Source organism: Phalaenopsis equestris, unplaced genomic scaffold (assembly GCF_001263595.1).
Source record: "Phalaenopsis equestris unplaced genomic scaffold, ASM126359v1 Scaffold001026, whole genome shotgun sequence".
NCBI lineage: Eukaryota > Viridiplantae > Streptophyta > Magnoliopsida > Asparagales > Orchidaceae > Phalaenopsis > Phalaenopsis equestris.
The window spans coordinates 209827-224837 of NW_018165465.1; the positions used below are offsets into that span (position 1 = coordinate 209827).

Below are 15011 nucleotides of genomic sequence, written 5' to 3' on the forward strand. Positions count from 1 at the left end.
TATATATATATTTAAAAGCCCAAAGGCTAATATATTAAAAGAAAAATATACAGCTATGTTGTATGAGTGGGCCCAAAAGAATGCACCTAACCCATATGGTACAACGCAAACAAAAATCCCAAAAAAAGAAAAGATACATATAATTAGGGACGTCCTAGTTTAGTCTTACCTTTACCTCTAGTTCTCAGAAGGGAGTCAGCTAACAAATTGGTGAGTTGTGTAACATTACCCGAAATAACCAAAGTATCATTCATTAGATTCCTGAGCTCAAGTAGTTTTCCATTCCTCTTCTTCCCTCCTATATGTGTAAACCTGTCATTCCTCATCCGAAGATTGACAGTTTTGCTCGTTCGGATGAGGTAGTAGAACTGTAGTAGAAAGATTATCAATCGTTGTAACCACAATAGGTTCCAGTGTATGTGAAGTATGAGTTATCGCCTCTGCACTAGATATTTCCTGAAGATGATGAGTTGCAAGGCTCTCCTGATTATCAGTCTAAACATTATCCTTTATAGGTAAGGATACTTCAGTAGTGTAATCAAAAAGGTTTGAAGGTGTAGATTGCCCAGCAGACCCATCCGGCATCACATTAATCGCAGAAACAGAGACAGTATTAGCAGGGGGGATCCATAGGAGCAATTAAATCAGACACAAAATCCTGTCTTATGGTAATTTCCTCCACACGTTGAGCAGATGTGTTCAGAATAGTGGGGTTAGACCCGTCCTTATTTACTTGAGCTTTAGATTTCAAATTAGGAAGGAACATGTGACATTTATAAAGGGTATGCCCAAATATCTTACAGTGGGTACAAAAAAAAGGTCAATGTTTCATGACAATTTGTTGCCAATATCCACTATGAGTTATGCCCAGCCAGAATTCAGTAATATAAGATAAAGTAATATTCCTTTCCACAAGTATTCTGGTCATAGAAGACCTGGTTAGATTGAAGGTGGGAGAGCTAGATTCATAGGATCCACAAGTATGGCCCCAATAGAGTAGAGAATCTGATGATTAAAAAAATATAACTTGAGACCAGGTAAACTAAACCATACCGGTGCAGTAGGAGACTCATGATTTGGGTCAAAATCAGGAGACTACTTAAGTAATTTCATTGACTTGCCTACAATGTTAAAATATTTTCTACAGAAAATTCAAGTGTAGACTTTGGACACTGTTAGTTGGATCAACACATGTCTCACAGCAATGAGTTTCACTTTCCACTTGCCTACAAGTTTGAGATCGTCAAAACTCTTTCTGAAACTTAGATAGGTTGGTGTCTCCACTTAAATTTTCTAATAAAAGTGAATTTGAATTTCTCAGTCAGAGTTTAAATTTCTAAACCAAAGAAAAAAAATATTGTTTTCCCACTATTCCTACTTGTCTTCTTAAGAAAAGAGCAATCACATGTACCATCACAAAATTCATTATAGCTCGAGGGGAAGACAACAGTAGACTCCACTAGATGATTACTCACCACATGAGCGAATGAGGCTTTGCCAGGTTCAACCAAAGAAGTAGGTAGCGCCATCAAAAGAGGCGTAGATCCTTCAGCCTACAGAAGTGGAAGACTCGCAAAAAATCTCGGCGACGAAACAGAGGACGTCGCGGAAGACTCATAGACTCTTCAGGAAGGAGATAATTCCGTAGAGACGCGTACGACGCCGCAGAAGATGAGCCTCTATCGCGAGCCCTTCAGCCTGCCGTATAGACTCACTTCTGCAAAAATGTGCATGATGCCACAGAAGACGAGCTGCAAGGATGACACACAAAACAGACAAAAACAAAAAGAGATCGAGCAAGAGCAGTGGAGCAGAAACCAGGGTTCGTCATAATGGCGAAACCCTAGCAGAGCGATATCGAAAAAGACGGCATTTTATATATCACAAATAGTGAGAGATTGTATTAATCAAACCAAATGTTGCCACAACTATCAAATCCAAGATGTCATAATACACCAACTGCCAAACCAATTACAATTAATGATAGCATTCTAACTATTTTAATTTTGGAGTGTAGATAAAATGGGATCTGTTGATTTGCCATAATCTAGAAGAAAAAACTTTATATTGGCAACAACTAGCTGCTATTTCTAATTGGTTGAAGTTGTTCCATTCAAGAAAGCCACTGTCAATTAAGTGATCAATTTATTTACCCGAAACATGATTTATAGATTCAATATGTCATGTTATATTATCATAAACAATGACTCGGCTTTCAAAGATATAAATATAAACTCGTTGAATGACTTAAAATTCAATTAATGACATTTTTTTCAATTAATGATATTTTTCAATCTACAATCAAGGGCATATATGAATAAAAGAAAAAATAGATAATATATAGGTTGTTAAATTAAAATATAATTGTCAACAACACTGGAAGTGAAACCTATACATAAGATGTGCCAGACAAATAACTATCATGCAAAAGGGCATCATATATGAGTTAGAAATTGGGAATAAAATGGTGAATTGTCATAAGATATTATGTTATAGAGTATTATGGAGAATAAAAGCCAAATTGCACATGCAAATGATTATAGATGTGACATAGCTTCTGTCTTTGGAGTGTCACTTAAGCTTAGAACGGAAATAGTTCTTATTTTGTGCTACCTATGTTGGCAAGAGGGTTAATTCTTTAACTTCTTCCAAAGGCTTCTTGATTCCTTTCATTTTATGCTCAACTTATCCTTGAATGATGTCTGCTATTAGATGAAGGGTTGAGACTTATAGTTGTGCTAGAAGGTCACCTTATTATTAAAAGTCTCCTCTTTAGATCATTCATCCAGTATCCTTCCTATTTATCTATTGTCTTTTTGCTTTAGTTATGGATGGTCTTACTGGACATCTACAGGAGGATATACCTTGGTGTATGCTTTTTGCTGATGATATCCTTCTCGTGGATAAAACGAGAGAAAAAGCCCAGGAAAAACTTGAATTATGGAGGTCTATATTGGAGTCTAAAGGTCTTCATTTAAGTAGAACTAAAATTGAATACATGGAATGTAATTTTAGTAGTAGTAGCTCTAGTGACATAAGTTTGACTTTGGGTGATCAAATTATTAAAAGGTGTGAACGATTTAGATATCTTGGGTTCGTTGTTCAAAGCGATGGTGATATAGATGGGGAAGTTAATAGTAGAATTCAAGTTGGTTGGTTGAAGTGGTATAGCTAAGACTGAAAGGAAAATTTTATAAGACAGTGGTGAGATCTGCAATACTCTATGGCGTTGAATGTTGGCCTTTAAAAGAGAAGCATAATAATAAGTTAAGTGTTGCCTAGATGAGAATGATTAGGTGGATAAGTGGCTTTACACTTAGAAACAAAATGCGAAATGAATATATCTGTGATAGGTTGGTGTAGCTCCTGTGACAGACAAAATTAGAGAAAATAGTCTTATATGGTTTGGTCACATTAAACGTCAACCATCTGATGATCCGATTAGGAGAGTAGATGTTTTAGATTCGACTTGTGTTAAAAAAGGCAGAGGTAGACCTAGGAAGACTTGGGCTTATTGTATAAAAAATGATCTTAATTTACTAGAACTAAATGAAAATATGACACTAAATATGACGCAATAGAAAAAAAGGATTCATGTTGCCGACCCCACGCAGTGGGATTAAGGCATTGTTGTTGTTGTTGTTGTATTCATCTATAAAATAGACCTGCACATAGCACACTACAACTTCCACTTGTGTATGACAAAGTCATACCTTTGTTCCGTCTTGTAGTACACATATTTACCTAAAATAAGGATTCCCTGTGATTTAAAGACAAACATCTAGAAGAACTAAATCCCAAGGTATGAAAAAATTAATTGCCCAACAATGGAAAACTTTACAATACATCGCTTACCAAACCTAAACTCAGCATTTTACTTGATCCACCCAAACACAAAATGTTTAACAACCCCAACTCCATGGAGAAGTTTACATAAGGTTGGTTGAGTAGTTGAAGAGTAGAAAGGACCTTCTAGGCTAAGAGGGGAGAGAAAAGCTTTCAAAAATGGGGCGCAGATAGATTCTTTTTGGAAAGCACTCTCTCTTTGAACTTTTTAGTTTTGATCTCAATGGATTAATATGGAAATCAATTTTCATAAATAAATAGGAAAATTAAAACTTCAACCAGCACAATCTATTTGATCTTTCCATGGGCTGATGCCCCAATCATACAGGAAGGCGTATTCTAAAAGCTTCATTTGAATTTAATATTCACATTATACATCCCCTTCATGATCTGATCCCAAGATTGTTGCTCAAGTTTTCTTTTCTTATCACCATTTTTTTATGTATAACAAGTGAAAATTGGTTATTTAGATTTGACCAAGTTAACAACAGGGTAGATTACATTTTAGCTTATGATCATGTGTCTGATATTTAACAAATTTCTTATTCAGGACTTCCAAATTAGCCCAAGTCTATACTATAAGCACAGACGTAAATAAGATATGCATATAATGCATCTTCATGCTATTTAGGCTTCTACAACTTTCATTATTAAATATTTGGTGCATGATGTCTCATTCAACTTACATTCCTCACTAGCAAATAGCCCATGAAATGCGGATTAAAACTAAAGGAACTATTGCTGAAAGTATTAAAATAACTAAATTAAAGCATGCACAACCGCTCCAGAAAAGTTTGTGATTATACATTTGATTAATAAAGTCATCGTTCAATGTAGAAGCATAAGCCAATAAGCATTCATTCAAAGATAATATATGACAAATGAGATCCTAATCATCTCAATGGCAAAACAATCTCCAGAGATTTAGCGATTACGTAACATTTTTATCCAAAAAATGGGCACATCCAAATATTAATAGCAATAAATCTAATTATAACAGAAAACTACACTGGCGTACATATGCATATCGAACCAACAAAGAGAAGTTCAAATCCTAAGATCTTCCAAGATGAATAGAAAAAAGAATCCAACAATCTTCTTCACGTCTTTTTCAGTACAGTGGCAAATCATGTCAGATTTTATAGCCAGAATCAAGAATAAGAAAAGAACAAATCACCATTTGTGATGGATTTCATAAACATGGCATTGCCATAATAAAACATTAAATCTGCCTATTTAAAAGGGACAAACACAAAAGGTTCCATGATTAAGCTATTCAATTAAGATATTCTATAGCATTCAACATGATAGGACAAAAGAGAAATTTTTCAAACCTTCTTTCTATCAGAGATCTTATCATCAAATAACTGCACCGCTGGGTCAAAACGTGAGTTGTTTTGCCTCCTCTTCTCAGTGTTTGATCTCTCCAGATTTTGTGGACCGCTCCATATCTCTGTTTCCTCACGTTTTTGTCCACCAGGCATTGTGTTTGCTCTAGGTAAATTCCTGTCAGACTTCACTGAACAAAGAAGTTTAGAAACCCGCACAGCTTGTAAAACATGAGAAAAAACCCCACTCCCCCTATTTTTTCAATAAGAAAGATTTACAAGCATACCACTGAATTCTTATGTATTTACATATCTAACAACTAAACTTCAATTTTTACAAATATGCCTCCTTCCTATGCATGAAAAGGTGTATTTCACTCTTAAAAATTTTAAATAGTGGCATTTCTTATGTGATATAAAGATTTGGGTGGCATAAATGTAAAAATCAAAGTTTAGGTGTTAGATAGCTAAATGCATAAGAATTGGGTGGAATGTATGTAAATGCCTCTTTCAATAAACAGAAAGAGTAGAAAGGCGATGGACAGTTAAAGTTGGGAATCATTCGGTATATCACGATACTGATCTTTTCAACTTTGTAGAATGTTATTCAGACAGTCCATACTGTATGTTTTTGTTCATCAAAAGGAGAAACAGTAAATTTTTTGACATGGAAAGAAGGAGAGCTAATTTAGTTAAACTGATTTGACTAAAATAAATGTCAAAGAGATTAACAACATGGAAGAATGACATCTTCATCATTATGATGAAACTACTCTGAACAAAAGACAACAGGGTGACAAGTAAAAAATATATTAGCCGAAAAATTTTTTTAGTATTGCCCAAACTAAACCTGTTTTTGAAAAAAGGAATTTTAAAGAGAGCTTATTAGAGAAAAAAGGATTCCTTGAACTAAATAAACTTAAATAAAAAGAAATTATTTTTATGACTGATCTCTACATCGACATGCAAGACTAAAAATTGTCCAAAAAATAGAACATTCCGAAATTATCTGCCATTAGATTGAATAAGGTACCTTCATTCAACAATATCAAACAACAATGTCTTCCTGTGGAATCTTGTAAATGGAATGTTTTTTTATTTAAAGCTGTTGTGTTCTTACACATCTAGGGTGAACCCCTACCCATTTATCCTAGAGGACATGCCGTTGACTAACATAAGAAGGATGAAATTCGTTCAGAACGCAGACTTTATACTTCACAGAACACCATAAGCAAAGATTTTACATGGATCCATTGCACGGAATGAAAAATAACAACTTGGATGATTTTCTCCACCAACAAAAAAAGTTTCGCTTTGAAACACCACAATTCCACTAGTAAAAATTTATTGTCCCAATCTAAGTCTGCCTCTGAATTCTTCAAAAAAGATGGATGGCTAACATAGAAGAGTGCCTCAATAGTACTAGGAAAAGAAACTTGATAGTAGTTTCATAAAACTTCTATTAAAATAGTTTATGATACAAATGCTGGGTAATAAATAAGTTTTTTTGAACAACCCTGAATTTTGTGTAAATGAGAATATTAAGATGTGTGTTAAAACAATAAACTGAAAAATATGAAATATTATATTTGAGAGATGATAAAAGTAGCATCTACTAAAAATAACAAAATAGAAAGTAGATATATATTTAATGCATGTGCAATTGTGTCAACAAGAAGCACACACAAGACTAATAGATAAAACTAGTGTGAAGAAATAGGAAAGAAAAGTAGTAACATATAACATAACAAAAAATTGTGCAAAACAGCAAATCCCAATGACAAATCAACATAACTAGATGCACTTGTCAATAAATTCGGTAGCAAGCGATCATATTCCTCTTGAAAAAAGTATGATAGAACATGAATGAACAGTAATAGTAGGAGAACAATTAGCGGAATGAATGCCCCCCAAAAACGCGGAGCAATATGAGGACAATTACTTATTGCACAAAATTGCTTAAAAGGATTTCCCAATTACCGCTTTCAGTACTTGTATGACCACCACAATCATGAAAATCACAATGCTCAATAGCGGGAGCAGTCAAATTAGAAGATGATCGAGAAAGTGACATTATTTCAACATGAAGAACTCCTAGGAGAGTGTTTTGAGGATTGGGAACTCGGGAATTTGCCATCATATGTGATTGCAAATGTTGAAGGGATGGATTAAAGTTGTTTGGTGTCAAACCATGGGATTAATGGCATAAGATTTGAAACAACCTAAGAGGATACTACAAAAATACTAGACAATCCTTTAGTAAAAAGAAACAAGTCAAAGTATCGAGTATACACACTACACATTTTATCATCTTTTAAGTAAAGCAAGGAAAATCTCATCTAACTTGAGATTCTCATAAAACACAACTGCACAGGTAACAGGAAGTTCGAGACTGTAATAACTAAGTGATAATAGCATAATCAAATGCATAGCATTTAGCAAAAATGATGAAAAAATTACAAGCGAGGCATTAATATGAAATAGTTTGTCGTAAGGACAACAACAAAAAAAGGCTTTATCCCACTAAGTGGGGTCGGCAGCTTGACGTAAGAACCAATGAAAAAATAAAAATTCATCAACCACAGGATATAATTGTCAGTATTGAAGTTGTAGGGATACAAATGTTAGTGGAGGGTCTGGGTTCGCACCTAGCTATTCTGATAGGGAATTTGACCTCAGATTAAACCTTTCACATGCATGTTAAATTTTAGATAAAACTCAACCCAACTATGCCCTAATTTTGTGATGACATTATTTTCTAGCTTCAAATTATCGTAAACAAAAGAATCTATAATTAATTACATTTCCCAACTTTGATTAAAGCTAATCAATGGGAACTAAATGTTCAGTACGTGCTAGCAATAATTTTGAATTTAGATAAAGAAAATTTATAATAATTAGTTTAGAATAGATGGCGAGAGGAATAAATAAAAACCAAAGTAAGATCACATGATTTTGTCATTCTAGGTTGTCATGAACCCAAGTCTATAGTGAAGATAATGTGCCCAACCCAATCAAACGATCCTTGCCAATAGTCATAATTGCATCATCTAATAAGTCCTTATAGACTTAAGCTGAATATTTGTCTACGCAGATAATTTTAAGTAGGAGTGCAAACGAGTCAACTCAAGCTCGAGCCATCCCAAGCTCGACCTTGGCTCGTTTGGCAAACTATGAGCTCGAGCTCGAGCTCAACTCGTACTAGCAGCGATCGGATCACGAGCTCAAATTGAAAATTCAAATTTCGCGAGAGCTCACCGGACAAAGGTATTGGAGGCAGGAGGAGGAGGTTGCAGGAGCTCACCAGAAAATGCATCACAATGACTAGTGGTAGGCTAATCGAGCCGGCTCGCAAGCCAACGAGTCGAGCAAGGATTAGCTCGAGCTCAAGCTCGTTTTATAAATGAGCTCAAGTTTGAGCTCGAGTTAGAGCTCGTGGCTCAATAAGCTTGGCGCGTAAGTTCTTTAAGGAGTCGAGCACAAGCCGGCTTGGCTCATTTGCACCCCTATTTTTAAGAGCCTAAGTTAACAAATAGTTTTCTGCACCATCAAATGCAATCTATGATTCATCACTCGGGGGATAAATCACCGGAGATCTAATAGGCTCTACTCATGTTAATATTACAATAGTATTCTTTTGAGGTGAAACACATGTACAAAGGGTTTCAATCATCAAAATGACTAGTGGTAGGCTAATTGAGCTGGCTCGCCAGCCAACATGTCGAGTCATGATGAGCTCGAGCTCAAGCTCGTTTAATAAACGAGCTCAAGTTTGAGCTCGAGTTGGAGCTCGCGGCTCAATAAGCTCGGCTCGTAAGTTCGTTAACGAGCCGAGCTTAAGCCAACTCGGCTCATTTGTACCGCTAATTTTAAGTTAGCCTTAGTTAACAAACGGCTTTATGCACCATCAAATGCGCTTTATGATTCATCACTCAGGGAATAAATCATTGGAGATCGAATAGGCTCTACTCAAGTTAATATTACAATAGTATTCTTTTGAGGTGAACCACAAAGACAAAAGGTTTCAAACATGATTAGTTTTTTTTGTAATGTCATTTGGTGGCAAAATCATGTGGTAAAGGATATTTCACATCCTAACCAACAAGAGATCTTTGAGAATGATCATGGACATAAACTGACATTGACTTTGTGAGAACTCTGATCAAGCTTTATCAACCTCAATAAATTAATATAGAAACAAGATGAATTGTTGCTTTAAGCTTCAAATGACAGATCTAATATAAGTTTATGTTTCACTATGTTTTTAAAATTTTTCATAAGTTATTTAAGGTATAAGCCATAAATGATTTGCATTAAAACTTATGATATTTTAGTGATAATATACCCTCATGCTGAAATTTTTTTGTCGATGTGACGATCATTAGAGAATTCAAATGAACTAATTTTATTATTTTGGACCTTTTTGACCTACTCATTTGCAAAGGATAAATATGATATGAATTTATTTAGAATTTCATCGCGTTACAAACCTTGAAAACTCTATATATGTATAGATGATCCAGTTTGTAGGTTGAACTCAATATCACACTTTGCAAATGCATTAGAATTGAGAATTTTTATTCAAAAAAGTTCTTTACATAAGGCTTAAAAATCACATACAAATGAAAGAAAAAATAACTTTTATGAATTTTGAGCAAGAGTGTTTCATTCTCAACTCATGATGATACAAAAATGTTATATTAGATTGAAAGCATGAGTTTGAAGCCATTATTTTGAATGCACTCATTGTAAATTTGTTTTCCATGTCTATTTATTATGAGGCTTAAGCCTTGTCGATTCCAATCATTTGAATGTGGAGGATAAAACTTGCAAAGTAGGACTTCCCCACTCTATTGGAAAGCTCACTTTAAGATCTTGCATACAATATGTAGATCGTATAAATTTAAGTTTGAAAAAGAAGAATTTAATTTTTCAAAATAATTGCAAATCTTTCAATATACACACCCATCAAAATGAGAGAAATTTGAATAAATATTATTTTTTGTTCGCACAACATTTTTCAATATTAAATTCAAGCATTTAGCCCATTTTATCAAAGAACATGCGGATAAAATTTTGTTCAATAATTTGACGTGACTTGTAAGCCTTTATAAAATGATTGTGCCACCTATGAAATACAATATCGAACAGCTTGTTTTATTTGAAAATTTTCGTGCACGAGAGTGACATCATTTGAACATATAAGGGTTACTTTTAGCAATTGAAGTGCACGCCATTTAAAGCATTTATGCAACTATAGTTGGTTAGGCAATTTTTTGAACAGTCATTCGCGTAAGAACACGACTATTTGAAGAAGTGGGAGGGCTCGACATTCAAACATATGTGATTCTGAGTCCATTACTGCTCATATTCTATTTGCTAGCACATGCTAGTTTTTGGATTTGATTATGATTATTAAGAGTTTAATGTAAGTTTAGGATAATGTTAGGTCGCCTGCATTTAGCCCCTACCCTGTTCAAGTGGAAACATAGAGAACCTCTCTTACGCTTACAAATAGATGCATTTATTTCCACGGAAAACCTCATTTATTCATAGTGCAAAAGGTTCTAAATGTTCAAGAGAGTTTTACGCGATAATGGGGAGGTTCTAGCTCTACCCATAGGCAAGCCATCAAATTTATTATGATTCTATTGTAAGTTTAGTTCTATGATTCTTTCATTTATTTCAAACCATTTGCTGCTACAAATTATGAAGTGAAAATATTCTTTTAGTCAGCACACATCTCAGTATAAATATTTAATATTGCCCTTATATTAATTTTTAATATGTTCAAGAGGGTCCTTATATTTTGTGCTTTTCAAATTCAGTACAAACTTGTAGCATGCATGAGGTGTATTGAGGACAAACTTGCCAAGGTGAGAAACAATGACCAAGCACATAGACAATTTTCTCTTTATCTTTTTTTTTTCTCCTGTACTTTTATCTCTCCATTTTATTTCTTCTTTTAAACTTCCCTCGTTTTTTTAATTTCTTTGTTTAGAATAAGAAAAGAAAGAGACTTGTAGAGAGATAGGAGTGGAAGAAAGAGAGAGAGATGAAGAAACATGGAGAGATGGAAGAGTTAGAGAGTGGAGGGAGTAGAGAGGATGGGGTTTGGGTAGGATAGAGAGGGAAAGAAGGGAGAGAACGAGAGGAAAAAAAAGGTGATTTGGCAATTGGTTTTAGCAATATTTAATTACTTCAATCTTTTCCTATAAATATAATTACAACTTCAAATTAACAAAATCTTATGTTATATCTAATTTCTCCACATTTTTATCTTAAATCAAAATTTAAAAAATCTAGGCCTTGGGCAAATATAAATAGAATATGCAAGTAGATGAACGCCTTTTCTTCTCTACAACCACTGGCACAGAAGTTTTTTTCGATCGAGCTTCATAAAAGCTTCCTTCACAAGCCAACCCATTGATGCCTTCAATCAGCAAGCTTGCATGCTACTTCTCTCCTCTCACGTCGCTATTCGCACTAATGCCTACTCCACCAAACTCCCAACACAACTTCACGCGCCATTAAACTTAAAAATGCCATCTCACAGTGATCACAAGAGACAACATTTTCGCTTCTTTTATCATTAAGGACCTCAAATTTTGAAATAGGAGTGAGAGAGAGTGTGAGAGGGAGTGTGAACAAGTGAATGAGGGAGTAGGCCATGAGGGTAAGTTTATGCGCGTTATGTTTTTCCTCTTCTTTTTTTTTTTACTGAAAGGGCCTGTTGTATGGCTCTGGAGATGCCATGGAGTATAGAATGGGGATGTCTAAGAGAGACAGAGATTTTTATTATTACTATTTTTATTAAAATGGACAACATATAACTTCACATCAAATAGAGAGGAGTCAAAAGCAACTATGAAACTATATAAGAAATAAACAGAGAATAAAAAGGAATATAAATCATTGAATCTATATAAATGGGTAGAGGCAAAATCAGAAAGTAACATCAAGCGACGTGCAAGGCAATCAAGCGTGATATGTAAGCACATCCAAGAACAATAGGAACAACCAAGGAGAGTTGTGTTTTAGATATGTGAAGATGTGCTAGTAGGATTGTAAAAGAACGAATGCACAAGACGAATAACTCAAACTTGGCTCAATTAATATTCGGACATATTTGTTCAAATTAGTAAATAAACAAGTTTGAACAAATTTTTTTTCTAAACTAAAAGGTTAAATGAACCAAAGTTGAACAAAATCCAACACGTTTATTCATATTCACAAACAATTTATTTGTTGTTCATCAAGTAACTTGTTAAATATTTTATACTTATATGATATATTATTTTAATAAAATTTAATTAATAATAAATTTAATTAAATATACATTTAATAGTAACATATTACAATTTAATATCAATAAGCATATAAATGTAATATATTTTTTTCTTATTTTTTATTTCAATGAATTAATTTGTTGGTCCGCCTTTATGTTATTTGATTACATGAAAGTTACATACAACTTCTATAATATTTTTTTACATGTTATAAACTAGTTACATGTTAGTCTAAAGTTTATTAAATTATTAATTTATTTAGGATTGTAAGATCATTTGTTAATAACTATAGATAAAAATCAAATACTCTATTCATTTTTTTAGCTTATTTACTAGTTTTATATAAAAGTTCGAGAACTAATTAATTTTTTATTTTATGTGAAAAATTAAGTACTCATTTGATTTTTTAGCTAGTTGAATTAATATAAATAAACCAAATATAAATCAAATATGAACATTAAAAAATTTAAGCAAACAAGAAGTGAGCATAGACGTGAAAGCTCAACTCAAGCTCAAAGTGAACATAAACTTATGACTCGGCCAAGCCAAGTCCAATCCATGATATACTCGACTCAACTTAACTCAATTACAACCCTGTGTGTAAGTCACGGCAAGCAAGCGACTAGTGAGCAGTAACAAGGGGTTTTAGTGCGTAGTACAATGGTGATGATGCACAATCAGATATTACGCAAGCAAAGGTAGGGCACAAGAGAGTAGCTAGGATGCAAGTGGAGAGGCTCAATATGAAAGCAGTGAACGAGCAAGTAATGTTGTCATGTATAAGCATCGAGGCGCTTGTGGACATGTGAGGTACCTCGGATGAGGGTGGGACAAAGATGGTGTGTGCGAGCATATAAGCAATCATGGAATGGAGACGACTTATGAGGTTAATAGTGGAGATGGGACAAGAGAAAGATGGTAGCTACTTCGGGCCGCAATATAGCTTATGTGATCAAGTTTGGGAGTTGGAACGAGGTTGCTTATGACGTACAATATTAATAAAAAAAGTGAACAAGATTTTTTTGTTTTAAAATTTGTGCATTATAAACTTAGAACAAGGCCTATAAATAAACATACAACCACAACAACTTGATCCCACTAAGTGGATAAAATAAGACATATATAACTAAGAAAAATACCCTCAATAGTGAGAATATGATCCCGAAACTGTTTATATGCAACAGTATAATAATAGTTCTGATTATATTTTTCACTTATAATTCTTTATTTCGCAACAAAACCAAAAAGTTGATCTTAAAGAAAAATAAGAATTTAACTTTTAATTTATATATATTGAGATACTACGCAAGTATACATATCGTTATCAAGTAATATAGGACTTTTTGATTAAGACATGAATATCGAACCCACGGGAAAGGTATACAATATGCATTTTTTTTTAAAACTTTCTATTTTTAAAAAGACAATTATTTAAACTAAAAATGTTTTCAAAGTAAAGAAAGTTTAAATATTTTTGGTAATTTTAATATTTTGACAAAAACAGAACAAACTTAAAAAGATAACTTGAATTTTTATAGAAGAAAAACACTAAATAAAAAAATATTTTTCGTCTTATCATGAATCAGTAATAAGTATAGAAATTCTGTTGTGGAAGTATGCATATTGTGTTGTGTCAAATAGGAGCAATAATATTTTTTACCCTTACTAGAGATGTTATAAAGAAGATTGGCTAATTTAAATTTTGAATAGGTCTGAAGACCGGCTAGGCAGAGAAGATACTAGCTCTCACTCTAGAGTTCCCTCGATTCTCTCCACCTGGAGGCTAACATCCTGTATCAGAACCTAAAACAATAAACCAAGTAATAAACCAAGTTGGCAATAAACCAAGTTGGGGATTTTAACTTGTCACTTTAAAGTCCTCTAACTCTACACCCTTTAATGAATTTTTTCCCATGTGCAACTCTACACCCTTTATAATTGAAGTGTATCTTGAAGTGTATAATAGAAGTGTATAGTCTAACTCTACACCCTTTATAATTGAAGTGTATAACTCTACACCCTAGGTTCCCATTTTAGCTATTTATTTACACTCAATCATATGAATTACATTCTCATTCACACAATTTCATGTGATTCTTTCCAATTGTTGACTGAGACAATATCAGTCTAGTTCTTACATGTTCTCACAACAAATTTTAACATCTAGATTGGTCAAATCAAGAAGTAAATGAAGTACATGAATTTAGATTATCACAACTTCTTCCAACATTAAAGATCAATACTCTCCACAGTTTTCATCCAACACTTAATTACTTATCATTTTAAAAATAAGGATAAAGAAAACTACTCAGAATCCATGAAGAAAATAAAATCACAATTTAGTTTAAAAATAAAAATCAGTGTTAAACCAACAAGTCTCAATTAAAACCAAAAGTAGTTTAAAACAAAAGATAAAAATTTATCTCAAGTCCTTCACCAAACTCTTGAAGTTCCTTTGAATCTCTTCTCTTTTACAACACTCTCAATATAAAACTAAAATAAAAAGGATAAATATGTGGTGCCTGAAAATCTCTCCAACTAACTCCCC

At 33.5% G+C, this 15011-nt stretch overlaps 1 protein-coding gene across 3 annotated transcripts in view; it reads right to left on the reverse strand.

The window, feature by feature from the left end:
• The window catches only part of LOC110032773 (sterol 3-beta-glucosyltransferase UGT80A2), a 104286-nt gene that overhangs the window by 73062 nt on the left and 16213 nt on the right, over nt 1-15011 (reverse strand). For 2 of the 3 annotated variants that reach the window (XR_002294878.1, XM_020736521.1), the window contains exon 2: nt 5181-5365. Coding sequence is in view for 2 of the 3 variants with exons in the window: in XM_020736521.1 (XP_020592180.1) it covers nt 5181-5365 (185 nt within the window). In the remaining variant the exon portion in view is untranslated. The remainder of the gene's footprint in view (nt 1-5180; nt 5366-15011) is intronic. The other variant, XM_020736522.1, reaches the window with a different exon arrangement.